The sequence below is a fragment of the Pyrus communis genome, chromosome 1 (assembly GCF_041283825.1).
Source record: "Pyrus communis isolate YQ-2024b chromosome 1, ASM4128382v1, whole genome shotgun sequence".
In the NCBI taxonomy this organism is placed as follows: domain Eukaryota; kingdom Viridiplantae; phylum Streptophyta; class Magnoliopsida; order Rosales; family Rosaceae; genus Pyrus; species Pyrus communis.
Window position 1 is genome coordinate 79,699 of NC_142565.1, and position 20,417 is coordinate 100,115.

The window sequence follows — 20,417 nt, forward strand, 5'->3', positions numbered from 1 at the left end:
TTACTATTTCATCATTTTGCTTCCAGAAAAAGGAACTGAACGTTTAAAAATATGCATACCATAAGTGCATTATCAAACCATGTTGCATCAATCATCAACTAGTACAATAATCTAGTAATATTATTTTTCACTAATAAGTTGTAATCGACAAATCTCAAATCAATAGTAATATTCTCTTTCACTTGTAAGTTATAACTCAAGGACAACACTTACAAGTCTCAAATCAAGCTCGACTCACTTCATTCAATTCAATTATCAAAAAGAAAAAGAAAAAAAACAATGAATCCAATTAAGCCGAATCGGTGTCCGAGGGGATGGCCCGTGGAGGGTGGCGCGAACGGGGGCGGAAGAATCCAATTAAGCTTTGCTGTATAACTTTAAAAACTGTGATTGCTTCCGGTATTGCCCTCCGTTGTTGAGTTATTGTGTGCGTACAGGCAAATTGAAATTCCCTTGTCAAAGCAACAGGGGCAATTAGGGAAATAAAGTGATTCAAATGTGTACCCTAAGAGTGTTTATCATAATTAATTACAAGACGGGCGGACTATAATTAATATGCAACGCCCATTTCTTGCAGCTTCTCTCCCTGTAATTTCTGAGTGTGTCTTTAAAATCTAATGGCGATCTGATTTGCTCCTCTATCCACCTCATTCGCAGGTATGTGACTCAATCAGAAATCTCGAATAGCAGATTCTTATTGTTAATTAATTTATACAACAAACAACAGTGGCAATGTATTATGTATCTGTAAATTGCAATATCGTCTGTGACTCTCTGTGTTGTTTAGGCTGATGCTCTAGTTCGCCGTTCGTGCCGAGTACAGGTTATATTCCATTTCCATACCAATTCCAATTTCTCAATTGCTCTCCGTTTTATTCCATTCCTTTGTATGTGCTGCACTGCAGTGACGACAGTAGAGGCGGCGGCGGCGGTGCTGATTTCGTCGCTGGTTTTGTGTTAGGAGGTGCTGTCTTTGGGACTTTGGCTTACGTTTTTGCTCCACAGGTGCTTCCATATTATCCCACATATAACTCTTCTGAGCTTCAGTATTCATCGTGTTTCGATTTGTGTTCATCATATTTATTTATTAATTTATTTTCCTAAATATACGCTTTTACACATATTCAACACCTAAGTTCCTTACCCATGGATGGAATGTAGTGGAATCTGTATGCTTACCAAAAGAGAACTGAGTAATATTGTCCTAATTACCATGCTTCCTTGGAGTAATCATTGCTAAGATTTTTTTTTTTTTTTTTTTTTTTGTTTTTGAATATTATTTTTGTAGTGCTCTAAACATAGAAGAATTCTTTGGTAGAGTAAATCCATTATTTGACTGTTGTAGGATGTTACTTTTATATCCTTTCCCTGTAGTATTATGTGATTTACTATACTGTTGATGCAAGCAAAGAGATCACTGTAATGATGCTCTACTGCAGAAATTTGAAATTTGTTGCACCAACTTTGTCTGATGACATGCCCAGTCATAATTGATCACGTAAGTTTAGATTTTAGATTCCCATGCTCCCATTGATTTCAGGATGCAAACTGCTCCGTATGAATGAAAAGATTGACAACTTGTGCTCCTGCTCCTTATCCGCAGATTACTATTATCTGTCTGTCAACATTTAGTGCTCTTTATATGGTCTTGATTCCTGTTGGCTACATGTTTTCGCACAAAGACCCTTAATCTTGTGTTTTGATGAATGATTTCCTGGTACCAAGGGGTTTGAAATGCACTGCAAAACATTAGATAGAGGGATTTGTAAATGACTACTAGAAAGGAGCCATTTGAAAATTCTTTGTGGAGTGACTTTGTAATGCTCTTGTAGTGCATTTTCAATCGCCTTATCTAATGTTTTGTAGTGCATTTCTTGCTAATGTTGACTAAATCCCTTGATACAAAACCCTCATCCAGTCATGCCTTGAAGTATAGGATGACTATTCCGCATCTGCTTTTTCATATGGGTTTTTATTCTGGATTTCACTTTTGTCTTATGCAGATTAGACGATCTCTACTTAATGAAGATGAATATGGATTCCGGAAGGCAAGAAGACCTATATATTACGATGAAGGTTTGGAGGTAACTGGGACATGGATCCCGAGTCTTTACATTTAGCTCTGGTGCATTTACGTGCATTTAGAGAAATCTAAATCATTTGATTGATCTAACAGAACTAAGTCTTCCATATCAGCATAATTCTTTTAAATTAAAAACTTCCGTTTTTTGTTAAAAAAAACTCAGGTTTTGTACCGTATCACTCACTACTTTCTTTTTAAGTTATTTTTGTTTTGACTTTTAATTTTGCCCAGAATCCCCACTGCCTCACAATATAAATTTCTTCATCTCCCAACTCACTGCACCCGATCCAAGCAAAGCCAAAATCCACTTATTCTTTGGTTTATATAATAATTATTTTGTTCATGAAGATCTTTTGAATCCCAATGCAATTGAGATTTAAATCTCTTCAAATTTCCCAACTAAGCAAGTCAACAGGTTTAGGAAATAATGGGTGGGCAAGGCCGACCCCTTTTTTGCGATCAAATAAATTATAGAAGAAAACTAGTCAATCATTGTTAGATACGTCTTTAAAAGCTTTTCAAATGTATGAAAGATTGAGAAAGCTAAAAATTGAAGAGATGGACAAACATATGAAAAATTAAAATGGAAAAAGAAAAGGAATATGACTTTACTGTTCGGTTTTCGACTAGTGAGACGGGAGAAAGAGTAGGAATTTGTTTTCTTACTGGGAAAAGATGAACAATCAACAAGGAGCATGGAGGGTAGAAACAAAATAGAACTCATTAAAGAGGGGGAGTGGTAGTAAGTGATACGGTACAAAACATGAGTTTAAATGTAATACAATTATTCTGATGTGAAATAGTGGATTCCGTTAGATGAATCAAATGCTTTAGATTTCTCTAAATGCAGAGACTTGGGATCCCTATGACATCCGCCCTTTCCCACATGTTGGATATGCAATCCATTAAAAAAAAAAAAAATTCCCTTTTTTTTGGCTCAAAAAAATATTAACTCATTTTCATTTTTCTGGAAAGCAGAAGACTAGGCAGACATTGAATGCAAAAATAAGCCAGCTCAATTCAGCCATTGACAATGTGTCTTCTCGTTTGAGAGGTGGGAACAATGATGCGCCCACTGTGCCAATAAAAATTGATCCTGAAGTAGAAGCTACCATGTGAGATTTGTTTCAGTCTCTTGAGGTACCAATGGTGCCTAATTAATGGGGTTTAAAACTGGATGTGTAACCATGTGATCTTGCCATAATTGTTTTGGAGGATGTTGTTTATTTCAGTACTTTGGTTATAGTAGTCAGACTTTGCAAAGGCTGCCATTTCAATCATAATTGTCATTACAAGTTGGAGGATTAATAAATGGATTTCTAGCCTTTTGGAGTTTGTACGTAATGGATAAATTCCTAGTTCAGATGTCTTCTGATTGAGCTGAACCAAGTAACAATTTAGTATATTTTGTTTCACATGAACATGATTGATCTTTTCAAGTGCTGAAGACGTAGCTGATAGGGTATTTGGCTTTAATTGAAATAGTCCTGTGCAAGGCTTTGGTCAAGTTTAGAAAACAGGCCAAAAGAAGGGCAGCTCGATCGCCTTAGTGGTGTTGGGAGTTGTACTTCTCAGTGTCGAATAACATCTCGCTAGTTTTCTTCCAGCTGGCCATGTGTGATCTTTATGTATTCTTTAGTTGCAACGTAGGATTAGGATTTATCCTTCTCTGTTATTTTTTGCTAGATTGGAGAGCTGCAGTTATTTTCGGAACCTTAGGGCTTTGACTTGATTCTTCTAAGGTAGGTTGAGTTGGGGCTTACTTTCCGGAGTTTCTGGTTGCTGGTTGTACTTATCTATCTGTGTGACTATTCGAATATTGTGATACGGGCGAACATTAGATGATGCTTATATATTTCACCACTTATTCAGATTCTAGAGATCCGAAAACATATCAATGTTCGTTTATTCCTTGTGTCGACAATACATATGGGCTCGAATGAAGTCATTTATTTGTAACAAGATGCATACAGGCAAGCAAGGCCATCAAATCTTGATAAGAACCTTGACGCAATCAGGATGCCTTAAAAGCTCGAGTGCTTGGTTTATGTCTAGCAGAGGAACTTCATGAGTCAAAAGTTCGTCGAGCTGCATATCCTGTGGGGAAAATCAATTTTAAAAACAAATGAAAACGGAAATTGTCAATCACAATCCTCATATCTAGCGAGGACTTTGGGTTAGGAGCTAGTACTTCACCTTGTTCATCCATTTGTCGATTATAACGGGAAGGTCGGTCTTCGGTTTGAGCCCTCCAAATATGGAGCCTTTCAAGGTTCGTCCACACAATAGGGGAAGGGAATTAATTTGAACGCTTGTTGCAGTCGAGGTTCCAATCACTATTGCCGTTCCTGTTCCCTGATACAAGCACAACCATGCATGCAATCAAGCAACAGATAAAAAAGATGAAATTAAATGAACAGATTTCGTACTCCTCGTATGGAAAAACAAAATGATAAAAAGAAAAGAAAAAAAGAGTAGAGTATATACCAATTTTGTGGCTTCAAGCGCTTCATTGATGAAGGGGGCAAAGCCAGTGCACTCGAAGCAATAATCAACACCCATTCCGGCTGTTGAGTGTTTGATCAGCTCAGAAACCGATTTATGATCATCGTCATCGTCGGGGTTTATAAAATCAGTCATTCCGAATGCTTCTCCTTTTCCTCTTTTCCTCTCATTTTTGTCGATGCCAATGATCCTACCCGCACCTTGCGCTCTAGCCCCCTCAACGGCCTGTCGCCAGGCCATTTAATTAATTAGTTGTTTACAGCTGATTACTCGGATGAATACAATAGTTAGTCATTTAATTACTAGTAAATGTCATTACATAGTACTGGTACTTACCCCTAATCCAACAGCACCAAGACCAACGACGGCGACAGTTGATCCCTTTTCAAGCTTTGCTTCCTTCCAAGGAGCCCCAAATCCAGTAGAAAATCCGCACGAGAGGAAGCTTGCGTGGGGGAGACTAGGACTCGTCGTACTAATACCAGGAAGCTTGAGGAGGTAGTTAACATTAACCACCATGTACTCGGACAATGTGGAGCAAGAAAAGAGGTGGTAGAGCTTTTGTCCGGCAACGGACATTCTCGAAGTGCCATCCGGCATTAGACCGCTGAAGGATAAAGGATTTTTCAGGCACAAGTTTGTCTTTCCCGACACGCAATTCTCGCATTCTTCGCACTCTGAGACAAACGTTGGAATCACCACGTCTCCTCCGTTTATGTTTCTTACATCCTCCCCGATGCTCTCCACCACACTGCATGTGCGCGCAAATATGCATGCAGCAAAATTAGTTGGCATATACAGGGTTAAGATCCACGCTTTTGACACACATTGTGATATCTATTTTGTAGGGCTGATTTTATGATGTATTGCAACTCTCCGAACAGTCTAAATTTTAGTACATTATTTATGGACTATCATTGCAAAAAATTAGACAAATCTAAAATTATTAAGGCATACGAAGTGAGCCCCACAAAAACATGTGTCAAAATATGTGTAAAAAAGTGTGTCTCTATATATATATATATAAATGAATAATGAACAATACTACGTATGTACGTACCCAACGCCTTCGTGACCAAGAACTCGAGGGAAGAGAGGCTGAAAAAAAAAGCACACCCGCAGGCCCTCTTAATTAATTGTCAAAATATTTTCACAAGACCATCTTAAATTAAGAAAGAAAATAAACCCTAACTACAAGATCAAATTAATTAAGTAAACGATATAATGATTATTACTGTTATAAATTAAGGGATGAATATTGAGTTGAGGTAGTAATAGTAATTACAATTGGGTGTCCTTTGGAGATCAAGATATCAGTGTGACAGAAACTGGCATAGAGCATCTTCACCCGAACTTCAGACCTCTTTGGAGGCTCTACCTCTATCTCTTCCACCTTCCATGCTTCTCCTACTCCCCAGCATACCACCGCTGCATGCATGCGCCACCACATCACATTTAATTAATTATTATATGTATTAATGAACTTAATTATATATATTTGTATGCATATTATATATGCAATACCTACTGCGTGCAGGCCGTAATTCATTCATTAGGCAATAGACATACCTTTGCATGTTATGACTTGTGATGTGCGGCTCCTCTCTGATATTGATGACATTGTATTTCTGATCGAATATAAGGATCAAACAGGAATCGACATCTGCATGTATATATAGGATTCTGAGTTTAATTTAATTAGTCCCGGTCATGAAAAGCGTCGGAATAAAATATTAATACTCCATATGGAGGCTGATAAGCGATCCCTCCCATACGCCCAGTTGCGATATGAACGCTCTTTGTCTGTCCGTCATCCATGGGACCAGTGTTGAAATATTAATGTAAAGTTGTATTAATTGTTAATGCAACTAGAACTGGGAATTGTGGCGTGTGAGAGAAGTCCTACAAAGGAAAAACTATCGTGTAAAACCCTTGAGAGAGGGAGAACAATGTCTCTCTCCACTGGGAAAATACAAACGGATGGCTAAGAGCTCCCTTTACTAAATTGTTAAAATATTTCTTCTTCTCTTCCTTGTCAAAATTCAAACAACCAGGACTAATTAATATGCAGTAACTATGATAAGTACGTAATTGAACTACTGTTAATCCTTTTTAATAACAACGACTAATGGAAACTTGGAAACCAAATTATTAATTCATCTGGATCGGCGGCTGTCGACCGATCGAATTGAATTGGATAGACTTCTACACTTTTAAATTTTAATTGTTTCTCTGACTTTGACTGACTGACATCATGCATGCATAACATTTACGTATGTTCTTAGTACAATAATGTTTAAGTTGTATGTAGGGTCCAACGGACCATGCAAAGCAATTATGCGACCACATTCAAGTTGAGAAGGTCAGAGATTTTTTTAACGCGTTCGATAAATATGCACATGTACCGTAGGATACTTTAAAAAATAAATTTTTTTATTTGTATAATAATATATAACGTATTATCTCATATTTAAAAAATAAAGATAAGCACATTTCTTACATGAAGAATTATGGGAAATACCATAAACAAAGCAGCATGGGAAATACCATAAACAAAGCAGCATGGGAAATACCATAAACAAAGCAGCATGGGGAATTCCTTTAACAAAGCAGTATGGGGAATCCCATTAACAAAGCAGCATGGGGAATTCCTTTAACAAAGCAGTATGGGGAATCCCATTAACAAAGCAGCATGGGGAAGAAAATATAAAAAGACTCCTTAAACAAGAAGAAGATAAGCACAACTCTTACATAGAGTAGGAACATAAATGTTTCTATAAGTAAAAACTAGCTATCTAGCCAAAACGCTACCAAAAAATCTACCTTAACAGGGGCTATTTTCACCCCAGCTTGGAAATAGCCCCTACAACCAAGAAGGGGGACAAGGGATTCCATCCCTAGACAAAACACCAACAAGAAAGGGGTGGGGCACATAGTCCCATCTCGAAGAGCACACCCCTCCGTATCACTAACGATGCAGCCATATGAGCCTGCTTTGTTTGCAGATCTAGGAGTAGGAATCCAGTTCCAACGAAGAGAAGACAACAAGCAAGCATGTCTCCTTATTTCTTCCGCAATTCTAATGAAAAGAAAAGAACAAACAAGCATGTCTCCATAACATTTTTGCATCATTTTCCTAAGCCACCCTTGATTGGTCATGCTATTATTGCCTTCTTTTTATGTTCCACGACCCCCACCCCCTACAACCATTGGCAAAGCTACAACATGCCTAAGAGCACTTCCACCGTGTGCTCCAGCCCGAGGGACAGGCTCAGGAACAGGGCTTGAATACCCGAGTGATGAAGCCCAGCGTGTGCTGGTGAGCGAGCCCGAGCAGGCCCGAGGGAGAGGCCCGACGATTCGTGCCGTCCCGAGCGCCCGAAGGGAGTATGACATGGGTTGACGTTAGCCACAATATAAAATTAATAAATATTAAAAAAAAAAAAAACCCAAGCTTCAAACTTAACGGCTCTCATCGGAGTTTGTTGCTAAGGCTGATGATACACCCACAGACAAATGGCAGAGACTAAACCCAAGGGTTTCAACTCGAAACACATAAAAAAACCAGAGAATAACTCAAGCAATTGAAGTAGGGCAATAACCTCATCTGGGTTTGAGCATTAGAAGCTTGAAGCTCTCAGCTTCAATGGTGGATCACCCAAATGGTGCTCTGATGATGCATGCAAGGATATATTCAAGTTCCTTTCATCCAGGGGATTGAGATTTCAGAGTTTGTTAGTTTGATTTGCTTCGGTTTCGAAGAAGATGAAGGATGAGAGCTCTCGGAGCTGGAGAAAGAGAATGAGAGAGATTAAAGAGATAGAGGTTTCAGAAATGAGAGAGAAGGAGTGTCGGTAGAGAGAGAGAGAGAGAGAGAGAGAGAGAGAGTGTGTGTGTAAGGGAAATGATAGAGGGTATGTGAGGGAACCGGTCAAATGAAAGGGACAAAGAGAGTGCACTGGAAAAAAAAATGAAAGGGACAAAGAGAGTGCACTGGAAAAAAAAAATGAAAAGGAAAAGGAATAGGAAAAAGGGAATAGGAGAAAAATTAAAAATTGTTTTGTATTATTTTATAATTAAAAAAATACTAATATTTTATTGCCTATTGCCAGGGTTATTGAAGTGCAATGGTAGAGATGCAAAAGGCGATTGCTGTTCATTAAGGGCAGTTACTGTTCACTGGGTGGATAACATAGTGTATTGCCTAGGGAGGCCTTTTCCACGGTGGATCTGCTCTAATGTGGCCAGTTCCGCCCAGTTGAAAAAAACTGTAAGAGTTGCTTCCAATAGAAACTCTAAATTTTTATTAAATTAGCAACAATATTAAAAAAACTATTTTAGCTACTGTTGACTCTGAAAATCACAACGCCCACGTGGCGTGCAGTTCGAACAACTGCTAAGCTAACTTTGTTCTTCTTGTGAATATAGTCGTGCCATTGGCGAAACTAGGAATTTTCGAGGAGAGGGACTAAATTTAAAAGCATAATAGGTTCCAAAAAATGTAGGTAATCAAATTCTTTTAGATAATAGACAATATTAATGTTGTTAATAATTTATCAATACAAAAAACTTGCAATTGTTGTCGGTGATGCTTCATATCCTAAAAACATCGCATAATAGGTTCATTATCAATAAAAGCATCTCAATATAAAAATCAAACTATCACACAATTATTATATATCTATTGCAATGTAAACATCTCTCTCAACGGTTCCTGCATTCTGGCGATTTTCAACGATTTCTGTATTTTGGCCACGTCCCACCTTCCATTGGTCCACTCCCAAAGACAGAATCCAACATACGCTAGCTAGCTTCTTTTTATAGAGAAATTTTTAGGAGTGCCTTCCCTCACTCCTTAGGATTTAGTTTTTTGGATATCCTTCAATTTTATATTTCAATAAATATAAAAAACTAAATCCTAATGAGTGAGGGAACACCATGTGTCATGATGTTCCCGGCACTCCTAAAAATTTCTCCTTTTTATGGGTGAACACGCTAGCTCGCTTTTGCTGACCAACGTATGGCGGAAACGACATTACACACATCATAGATCCAAATTCCCAAGTCAAACAAACGTACATGTATACATAAATGGTGCTTTCTTTCTTTTGCTGCCAAGCTTTATGGTGGTTTTGCTAAACATTAATATTTCAATATAAAAGAAAAAAAAAGATTAGACTATATTGGATTAATAGTTCTTACGGTGATAAGTAATCAGAAGATAATTTTTATGGTGAAATGTTTGGATTTAAATCCTTGTAGTGAAAAATTCAGACTTGAATCTTCATGATGAAGTCTAATTCAAACCCAGAATTAACATTTTCATCGAGTATGTTAACTCATTCAAACTTCATAACCAAAGGGAAAAAAATCTCATTCATCCCAAGATATGAATTCTTTGCTCCATCGATTCCATTCAAAGCTCCTTTGTCCATTTGAACAACTATTTTTTTTTTTTTGCAGCATTAGATAATTGAAGTAACATTTAAAATCTTAGTTATGGTTTCTTACGTGGAACTTTAATTGAATTGTTTGTTAATTTTGTAGGAATTTGGATTTAAACGTAAAACCAAGATATAGCTGAATTTTTTATAAACAATTTCGCAACCTGATTGAAAACGGAGAATCGAGATTGATCGACGGACGTTGGGTAGTAGTGAGATTGGTTTGAATGTTGGTGAGGAGTGATTCGAAATCAAAACCAGTTTTCAAACACCATTTTTCTGCAACTGAAAACAGAGAGCTGAATCTGAAAATCGAGTCAAAGAGCCCTGTTATCTGAGGGAGTTGAAGCATTTCTGCTTCAGCAACCGAATCTGATTGGACCCAGAAGCTGATTTCACACGCCCGAGTGGAAAAATCGGGGAGAGAAGATCTCTCATCCATTAAACGATCTCTTTTTCAGAAAATTGAAAAAAATTAAAAGTAGTCAACTTCTGATGTTCAGTGGCTTCACGCCTCTAGTCGTCGGAGCCGAAGTGGCTGTCAGCCAGTCAGCATTCAACAACAATTTGATGCAGTAAGATTCTCTCCTTTTATTCTCGTTCCATTCTCTTCCCTCCTTTCATATGTTTTCTTTTATCTCGTTATCTCTATAAAAAAATCAATATAAGATGTTGACGTGACTTAACCGTAACCGTTTAAGTAGAAAGGGAGGAAAGGGAAGAAAATTTATGAGATGAGAGAATTCTCCTCCCAATTTGACAGGGCTTTTAGGGTTCATGGACCACTTGGGTTACCTGGAGAAAAGATGGGTGAAGATGTTAACAAAGAGTTGACGGATATGTTAATTTTAAGTTTAAACCTAACGGACTTCGCGAGAGTTTAAATCCGCGTTTTTTCACCACGAAAATTATGTTCCGATTAACTTATTACCAAGGAGCCAAAAACCCATATTCACTATAAGGAATGACAGTTGCCTATTTTTATTTATTGGCCGAGTGAACTTCATTATGTAATAGATGTCTTGAAAATAGATTTATTTTCTTTCTTGATATACCTCTCATTTGTATGACCCGCTTGCAAGATTTTTTTCTTTTTTTCAGCTATGATTCTTGATACGTGGGTTTGAGAATTTGATTTGGTAGGTTGAGTGCTTGATTTATGGAACCAACAAATTACACATGACTTGGATTAATTATAAGGAATTTTAACGAAAAATTTTCGGTACTGTTCATTTTAACGAAAAACCATATTTTTACACTAAAAAGTGAATCATGGTACCATTCACTTTATCCTTTATTTTGTCCTTATCGTTAAAACTCAAAGTTTTCAAACCATTTTCATTAGTTTCCTTTAATTATAACAAACATTTGCTTACACACTTGTGTGTATGAATATTTTTTATTTTTATTCCTCTATCATTCACACTTTGGAAGAGACTCTAAGAAAAGACTTAGAGTACTTGGATCTAACGGAAGATATGACACAAAACAAAGCGCAATGGCGTTCTAGGATTCATATAGCCGACCCAACTTAGTGGGAAAATGCTTTGTTGTTGTTCTTGTTGTTGTTTGTATCATTCATCTTTATCTTGTCTTGCATTTTAGCTATTTTTGTTGACAAACAGGGTTCTATTAATAGGTCGTTTAGATAAATATTGTTGATATATTGTTAATATTGTAAATTTTATTGACTTTTATACAAAATCACCCATTTTTATTTATGATTTTTTTTATAGAAAAAATTACATGAGTATACTGTTAATACTTAATTGTATATTAAGACAATACTTTTTAAACATTTTAAGTAGAGACAAAAGTTAATACATATGAAAAATAACTATGATTGCCTTTTTTTTGCTCTGGAGTGTAAGTTACAAAATTACTCTGTATAGTGAAAAAGTTTTTTCCACACTTCTATCACTACAACTGTTGCTCCCTTCTCTCTTTTTCTCTCTTCAAGAAATATTGGTTCAATTTAATTATTTGTTGAGCTAATTTCTATTTGTACTAATCTAACAGTGGGATTAGAGTTGAAAAAAAAAATCAATCTAAATGGAAATTTTCATATCGAAATATGCAGTCCAACTTTTATCCAGTTTTTTTCGAAAATGTTTGGATTTATAAGTTTTAGGATTCGAATAAGGCAACTGCGTATATAACAAGGTTTATTAGTATAATTGTCATTCTTTTTCAGTTTGGACTTCCAACAAGGTTTATTAGTTAATTCACATCTTGATAATTCATTAGGGCACCATTTGAATGGAGGGCGGTTGCACCAAACTAGTAAATGGTTTCTTAATGAATGAATAAACTTGTGGATCTACGACCTCTACCCAGCTTGCCACCCCATTTTCATCTCCAATTGAACAGTTAAAGTTTCCATCTAGTTTTAATTATTCTTATTCCCTTTTTTTTCCCTTTTCAAGTTAATGTGCCTTGAAAATGGATTAAATAATGTTCTTCCTGCTTTATAGTATATGATATTCAAATCAAACAAGGTGAGAAGCATTTTAGATCCATTTCGATATTGTTTTGATTTCTCTTTTTTTTTCATTGATTCGACATGTGGGTCGTGTTACAGGTACAAATTCCTAAACTTTTGTACTTTACTTTCTTCCCCATTTTTTCGGTAGCCAAACAGAGCACAAACAAAAAAACCATAAAGGAAAAGCAAAAGGCACATATGGATGAGCAATCAAGAAGCCCTTGAAGGAGTCCCAGCGAAAGGGGCAAATACCGAACTAGCCGAGTCTTTGACCTTGAAGTAATAGACGTCAACGCAGTTGAACAGATTCTGTAAAAATGGTCGAAGAGAAAAGGGCAAACACCAAACTAGCCAAGTCCTTGATCTTGAAGTAGCAGACGTCATCGTGGTTGAACTGATTATGCAAAATGGTTGAAGACAGATTGAACTGTTTCTACAAAAATGGTCGAAGATGGGTTGAATTGATTATACAAAAATGGTCGAAGATAGATTGAACTAATTCTACAAAAATGGTCGACGATGGGTTGAACTGATTTTGCAAAAATGATCGATGAGAGGTTGAACTAATTCTGTAACAAATGGTCGAGGACTAATTGAATCGATTATGCAAAAATGGTCGAGGACGATTGAAATGATTCTGCAAATATGGTCAAGGACGCGTTGAACTGATTATGCAAAAATAGTCGATGATTGATTGAACCGATTTTGCAAAAATAGTCGATGACGGATTGAACTGATTCTACTAATAAATGATACAAATTGATTCTACATATAGTTTCAAAACTGATTATGCAGAAAGAGTTAAAAATGGGTTGAGCTTATGGCGTATATTAATTTTGTTGGAGGTGTGAGGGTTAGGGTGTCTTAATGGTCCTAAAGCATTAGGGGTATGCCTGCTATTTTAAAATTGTGTTTCCAAGCTTTTTGGATGGGCTTTAGTTGTTTTAATGTTTTTTGTTCTCCTCGATATGTTTAAAAATTAATTGATAATCTTGAAATATAGTGAAAGTTTTTGTCTCCATATACGAAGCTTTTTTTTTTTAATAACAATCATATTATTATTATTATTTGTTTTGGGCTTGGGCCAGCCCATTGGGGCAACACAAGGCACTCACAACATGTCGCGTCATCATTATGCCACGTATACAAAATAAAATAATTGCGGTTGCCCCTCTCCTCTCCTCTCCTCTCCTCTCTCTTTCTTTCTTTCTTTCCCCGAGTCCAGACGAGGCCACACAGACACAGAGAGGTAAGCTCCCCCGCCGATCCAGAATTGGGATTGGGATTGGGCGTTTCAATTTAGCACTTACATTTGATACTTTCACATTGTTTTAATTCATCTCTAGATACTCGAATTGTTTTAGTTCCAACATGTTGTAATCAATGACTCTGAAATTGTGAGTAAATCTGTCTGATAGATCGATCTGGCGGCTTCTTTCTCCATCTCTAGGTACTCGAATTGTTGAAATTCTGAAATTGATTTTGGGTACTTAAAGCAATGGACCATGCTGAGCTCACGACTGAACAGGTTCGTTGTCCTTCAATCACTTGTTACCATACTTTCCACGAGAATTGGAAATTGGGAATTACAAGTCGAAATCTCGTCATTGAATTGTGTGTAATGTATTGTATTGTATTGTGTCACTGTCTGTCTGTTTGTTTTGTTGACGGAGCTGTTTGATTTCCTATTTTTCCCTTGTCAAGGTTTTGAATAGGGACATCCCATGGGAGACTTACATGACCACTAAGCTCATCACTGGAACCTGCCTTCAGCTCTTGAGGCGCTATGATAAAAGATCCGAGAGCTACAGATCACAGCTTCTCGATGATGTAATTCCTCTTCCTGCTCCTTCCATCTCTATTTCATTTTTGCTTATTTTGATTTGTATGTTCATCCCACACCATGTTGCTCAATGGTGCCTGGCTTCATTCGATCCTTTGCGTTTCCTTAATCTTAGTGGAGATATCTTCTGGATTGGCTGAAAAGATTGATTTATCTTTTTCTTCTGGTTTGTATCTCACCATGATGTTGACAAGCTGTTCAAATGTGGCAGGATGGCCCTGCTTATGTTCAAGTGTTCGTTGGCATTTTACGTGATATTTTCAAGGAAGAAACGGTGGAATATGTCCTTGCTTTAATTAATGAAATGCTTACAGGTAACAAACTGGAACATCTTTTGGATTTCTGATTGCGCGCCCATTCGCAAAGCCAAGAGAAAAAAAGTAAGAAAAAGTAACCATTTTTTACTTTTCTTTTTGTCCCAGCTAACCCAAAAAGAGCAAGATTGTTCCATGATAGTAGTCTTGTTGATAAAGATATCTATGAGCCTTTCTTGAGGTCAGCACATATTTACCAATTATGAGTAATGCTTTATCTATGTACAAAAGAAAAAAAAAACATTGCGTTTCTTTTCAGATTGCTCTGGAAGGGTAATTGGTTCATACAAGAGAAGAGCTGTAAGATACTTGCTTTAATAGTGAGGTACTCAAACATGACACACATCTAAAGTGAAATGCAAATATTCAAAGAATCAACTAAGTGCAGTTTATTTTCATTAATGTTTCCCTTTTAATATAGTGCCAGGCCAAAACCCCAAGATGGCTCTGCTGCAAATGGAGAAGCCTCAAATTCAAAGAGGAAAATAACTACTATTGATGATGTGTTGAAAGGATTGGTGGAATGGCTTTGTGCACAGGTATGCTTTCAGCTTTGGGTTACACATTCTACTAAATGCAACTGGGTCACTCTTTTGTTTTCGGTACCTAGGAAATAGAGCACTTAAATTCCACATTTCCTCAAATTCAATCAGTTACTCTGTTGATATCGCAGCTATTACTTAGTGGTTATCAGTTTGGATGATATTGGTTGTCTAAGCATGCTTCTTATGGTATATGTAATTTGCAGTTGAAGAAGCCTGCCCATCCCAGTCGTGGTATCCCAACTGCCATCAATTGCCTTGCAACCTTACTAAAGGAACCTATAGTTAGATCTTCCTTTGTTCAATTAAATGGGGTGAAGTTGCTTGTTCCCTTAATTTCTCCAGCTTCCACCCAACAATCTATTCAGGTAACTCTAATTGTACTGTGGATAGCTTCCGTATTAGTTCTTGAGTTTGTGATATTTTTATTGACAATATATTTTGTTTCAAACAGCTTCTTTATGAAACATGTCTATGCATCTGGCTCTTATCTTATTATGAACCTGCAATTGAGTACTTGGCTACTTCTAGAACTCTTCCACAACTCATAGAAGTTGTCAAGAGTTCCACAAAGGAGAAGGTGAGGATCTTGACTCCGGGATGCTATATTGTTTCCTTCGAGATTAATTTGTGTATGCTTGTCCATGTTATACTTGTCCTTGTAACAGAGGAGTACGTGTAAATTCATCTTTTATTTGTAATATGGGTTTGATTATTCGTGGTAGGTTGTCAGAGTTGTTGTTTTGACCCTGAGGAACTTGCTCTCAAAGGGGACATTTGGCGCTCAAATGGTGGACCTTGGACTGCCACAAATCGTTCAGAATTTGAAAGCACAAGCATGGAGTGATGAGGTAAGAAACCAAGACACTGTATGCTTCTTTTGATAGTTTGTATTTTATGTGGTCGGACCGGAAGGAAGGCATTTAGGCTAACTTGGTATAACAAGGTAAATGAAGGGAACCAACTAGCTCGTGGAGCTATTGTTGTTCTTGTACATGCGTTCTTTCAAACTATAAATCATTGGTGTAGTTTCCTTAATGAAATGAAGTTTGTTGTAGGATCTCCTGGAGGGATTAAATCAACTGGAAGAGGGTCTGAAGGATAACATCAAGAAATTAAGTTCTTTTGACAAGTATAAGCAAGAAGTCCTCCTTGGCCATCTTGACTGGTCACCCATGCACAAGGATCCAATATTCTGGCGAGAGAATATTACCAACTTTGAAGAGAATGACTTTCAGGTATTAATTTGTTTTTTGCCCAAGATTTCTCTCCTAATTTGCTTTTTTTTTCCTTTTTTTTTTTGTATGTGGAAGAAATTAGATTATTTGCTTAGTTGTTGTTGTTGTATACTTAATTTCATGGTCTATTGTGCTTAGTTAATACAGTGGGGCTGAACTAATCCCTGAAATTATTTGTGCCCCATAAGATGTGTCGCCCATTTTGTGTTGTTATTAATGGCAATAGGGTATCTGTCATGAGTCATAGGTTTATAGGTAAAAATTGGTAGTAGCCACTCAAGGTGGTTCTTGTGTTTTGTTTGTTTGTGTTTTCCTGGATAGCTCTGTTTTTCCAAGACAGTGTTGGCTTCCATTCCATGGAAAAGTGGTAGTAAATTGGGTCCATTTACTTGGTTCTGAAGGCAGTATTAAATTATATAGTGAAAGTAATTGCAGATGTCAATGCTGTTGACTCTTGAGTAATCTTTTGAAGAAGCTTGTGGCTTCCGTAGTACTAATAATGCATGACCTTGTCTTGCAGATTCTAAGAGTCCTGATTACTATCTTGGACACATCCGGTGATCCTAGGGCATTGGCCGTAGCCTGCTTTGATATCTCACAGTTTGTCCAGCAGCATCCGGCTGGAAGAAGCATAGTGACGGACCTCAAAGCCAAGGAACGCGTGATGAAACTGATGAATCATGAGAGTGCCGAGGTCACCAAAAATGCGCTGCTATGTATCCAAAGGCTTTTCCTAGGTGCCAAGTATGCTAGCTTTTTGCAGGCTTAGAGATGCTTTCCTTTGAATGGCGGAGCCGAGCAATGCGGCAGCGTTTGTCTAAATGGTATTGTCCAAAAGAGATGTTTATGAAGGACCGGCAGGGGTGTCGCTGTCACAGTAGTAGTGGTTTACATATTATTGTGTTCTGAGTAATACATTTCGTAGGGCTGTTTGGTTATTTGAAAATTCATCTGTTGCTGTGTTTTTTTAGCTTTCTTGGTTGGTACGTGGTACTGAGCTATAGAGAAATAAATTCCATCTGTAATCTCGCCGGGGGAATAAAATAAAGGGAGTTTTAATGAAAAAGGCTTGAGCTAAGTTTAATTTAATCAAAAACCATCTTATACTATTATTTAACCAAAAAAACTTTATATTTAATCATAAGGACAAAACCAATCTATATCAAACTTCGAACCCATAAACATTTAACACACATGGACTGAACTAAAAGTCCAAAAAGAAATGATTTTTTTTCCCACAATTGGCCCTAACAGCAATGCTATTCTGTCAGCCAATTCCGTTAGAAATAAACTTCCTTTTATTTACAAGTATGCCATTATGCCAGCTGGTTCTTTCTCTCTTTCTTTTTTTCTTTGGGTAAATTACATTTTCATACCTCAAGTTTGGAGTCTATTTCAATTCCTTACAACATCTTCAAAACATTTCACTTTCATTACTATTTTATTTCAAAATAATACATCTATTATATTTTCCATCCATGAATCCGTTAAGTACTGACGTGACTGCCAAATGTGTGCCACACGGCAAAAAAAAATTGAAACCCATCCCATCTCCCCGCAACCACCCCCCCCACATCCCTAAACCTGCAACAACAACAACAACAACAAAGAAGGAAAAAAAAAAAAAAAAACCTAGGAAACACAGATCCCATCACCCCACCCCCAGCTGAAACCCCATTTGAATCTTCAACCAGGAAAGAACAAAGAAAAATCAAAAACAAAAAATAACTTACAAAACCCAGAACCGCCCCATCCCCTTTAGTTTTCATCATCTTCCCCCCTTCCCATCTGTAACCCAAAAAAGAAGGGGAACAAAAAAAAATAAAATAAAACCCATCCCATCTGCAACCCAGAAAATTCATCTTGCCATCTGCAACCTAGAAAAGAAGGGGAACAAAAAAAAAAAAAAAAAAAAAAAAAACCTCATCCCATTTGCAACCCAAAAAAGAAGGGGAACTAGAAAAAAAAAAAGAAAAGAACAACCCATCTCCTTTTCTTTGCAATCCAGATCCCGTCTTCCTCATGAGTGTGAATTTAAGGAGTGGGGTGTGTAGAGGAGGTGCGAGGGTGGGTGCGCAGGTGGGTGCCGAGGAGGACGTGGAGGAACAAGATGTGTTTTTTTTTTTTTTTTTTTTTCTCTCCTTCTTCTGGGGTGGGGTGGGATGGGGTGGGGGAAGGAAGATAAAGTAGGGGTTGCGTTTGTTTTTGGTTTAAAAAATAAATAAATAAATAAATAAAATAAAAAAGAAGATTTAGGTTTAAAAAAAAAAATTTAAATGATTTTTTTTGCCACATGACACACATTTGGCAGCCACGTCAGCACTTAAAGGATCCATGGATGGAAAATGTAACGGATGTATTATTTTAAAATAAAATAGTACTTAAGGTATGAAAATGAAATGTTTTGAAGATGTTGTAAGGAATTAAAATAGGTTCTAAACCTAAGGTATGAAAATGTAATTTACTCTTTCTCTTTTGACCGTTCGTTCTCTCTTTAGGTTTTGCTTTTTTTTTTTTTTTTTTTTTTTAGTTCTTGTTTTCTTCTTGTCGTCCCCCTTCCTCCTTAAAGGAAGGTAAAGCTCAACATGGGTGAAGGATAGTGGCCACCTCCTCAAACCATTTTGCTCGTTTAAAGAAAATGGGTGCAATTGCTTCCCCAATTTCTTTTATTATATATATATATATATATATATATTATATTATATTATATATTGTTATTATTTTATTAGTTTATTATTTTTTTGTAATTAGGTGGTTTAGATTCTTTTGTTGATCAATTTCCATCCTTAATTTCCTTACCACTTAGAACCCATTCTCGTAGAATGCAAGAGCCACTCCATTGGAAATTATCCCAATTTCATTTTCAATTTGTGAGTCTTTGTAGATTTGCCAGTGGGGTCTCAACTCTTGACGGATAAAACAATGGTCTTATAGATTTGCTCGTAAAGCTCTGGTATTTTCCGGCTCAGGTGTTTTCAACATCACCTCCTTCTTCTTATTATTTGCCTTTACCGACAGTATTGTTCGTGACTTTATTCTGTCCTAGCAACAACCTAAAAAACAAATCAACAAAAAATGCATTGATATCATACTAACAATTTGATACTTTACGTTTTCAAGTAAAAAAAGGAAAATCAAATAGCTACATTATTTCCCCAAGTAAACAAAATTATCAATTATAAACATTGAACACTAACTATTTCTCGAATTGGATAGGGGTATCAATACTATTTCTTAAATAGAACACTAGCACTATTATTATTTCTAAACTGAATAGTGGCACTATCATTATTTCTTAAACTGAACACTCACTATTTCTTAAACTAAGTAGTGGTACTATCACTATTTCTTAAATTGAACATTCACTATTTCGTAAACTGAATACGAGTATTATCAATATTTCTTAAACTGAATACTCACTATTTTGTATACTAAACACGGATATTATCACTATTTTTTAAACTTAAGACTAATATTATCACTATTTCTTAAACTGAATACTGATTATTTCTTAAGTTGAACACTGACTATTTTTAGAATTGAACATAGGTACTGTCACTATTTCTTAAACTAAACACTAACTATTTCTAGAACTGAAAACTGACTATTTATTAATTGAAAATTGACTATTTATTAAATTGAAAACTTGTACTATCATTATTTCTTAAACTAAATACTAACTATTTTTTGAATTGAACAAATATACTATCACTATTTCTTAAACTGAGTACTAATGTCATCACTAATTTTTAAACTAAACACTATTTATAGAATTGAACATGTGTGTTGTCACTATTTCTTAAACTGAACACTGTTATTATCACTATTTCTTAAACTTAACATTGACTATTTCTTAAACTGAAAATGGGTATTATCATTATTTATGAAACTGAACAGAATTACTATTTATGAAAGTGAACAAGAGAACTATTTATGAAACTGAACACGAGTACTATTGCTGAA

The 20,417-nt window shown here is 36.4% G+C and overlaps 3 protein-coding genes across 4 annotated transcripts; 2 read left to right on the forward strand and 1 right to left on the reverse strand.

Moving 5' to 3' along the window:
• The first annotated feature begins 732 nt into the window (after positions 1-732).
• On the forward strand, positions 733-3,408 carry LOC137721014 (uncharacterized). The gene is made up of 5 exons (XM_088686674.1): positions 733-747; positions 801-823; positions 906-1,005; positions 2,004-2,084; positions 3,062-3,408. Exons 1-5 carry the CDS (start codon positions 733-735, stop codon positions 3,200-3,202), a joined length of 360 nt encoding a protein of 119 aa, XP_088542800.1. The 3' UTR covers positions 3,203-3,408.
• A 500-nt stretch (positions 3,409-3,908) lies between these two features.
• On the reverse strand, positions 3,909-8,492 carry LOC137721255 (8-hydroxygeraniol oxidoreductase). The gene is made up of 8 exons (XM_068460357.2): positions 8,191-8,492; positions 6,158-6,251; positions 5,874-6,016; positions 5,649-5,686; positions 4,925-5,339; positions 4,571-4,813; positions 4,280-4,438; positions 3,909-4,180 (listed from the first exon to the last, which is right to left on the reverse strand). The coding sequence occupies exons 2-8, from the start codon at positions 6,207-6,209 to the stop codon at positions 4,070-4,072; spliced, it is 1,161 nt and encodes a 386-aa protein (XP_068316458.1). The 5' UTR covers positions 6,210-6,251; positions 8,191-8,492; the 3' UTR covers positions 3,909-4,069.
• Positions 8,493-13,648: 5,156 nt separating this feature from the next.
• On the forward strand, positions 13,649-17,520 carry LOC137720308 (V-type proton ATPase subunit H). Of its 2 annotated transcripts, none has more exons than XM_068459359.2 (12): positions 13,649-13,766; positions 13,968-14,045; positions 14,222-14,347; positions 14,572-14,674; positions 14,783-14,855; positions 14,934-14,999; positions 15,096-15,213; positions 15,423-15,584; positions 15,671-15,796; positions 15,942-16,067; positions 16,275-16,454; positions 16,975-17,520. In XM_068459359.2, the coding sequence occupies exons 2-12, from the start codon at positions 14,016-14,018 to the stop codon at positions 17,221-17,223; spliced, it is 1,359 nt and encodes a 452-aa protein (XP_068315460.1). In that variant the 5' UTR covers positions 13,649-13,766; positions 13,968-14,015; the 3' UTR covers positions 17,224-17,520. The 2 variants fall into 2 exon arrangements, with proteins under 2 accessions (XP_068315460.1, XP_068315459.1); XM_068459358.2 differs by having other exon boundaries at positions 13,663-13,766; positions 13,936-14,045.
• Positions 17,521-20,417: the final 2,897 nt, after the last annotated feature.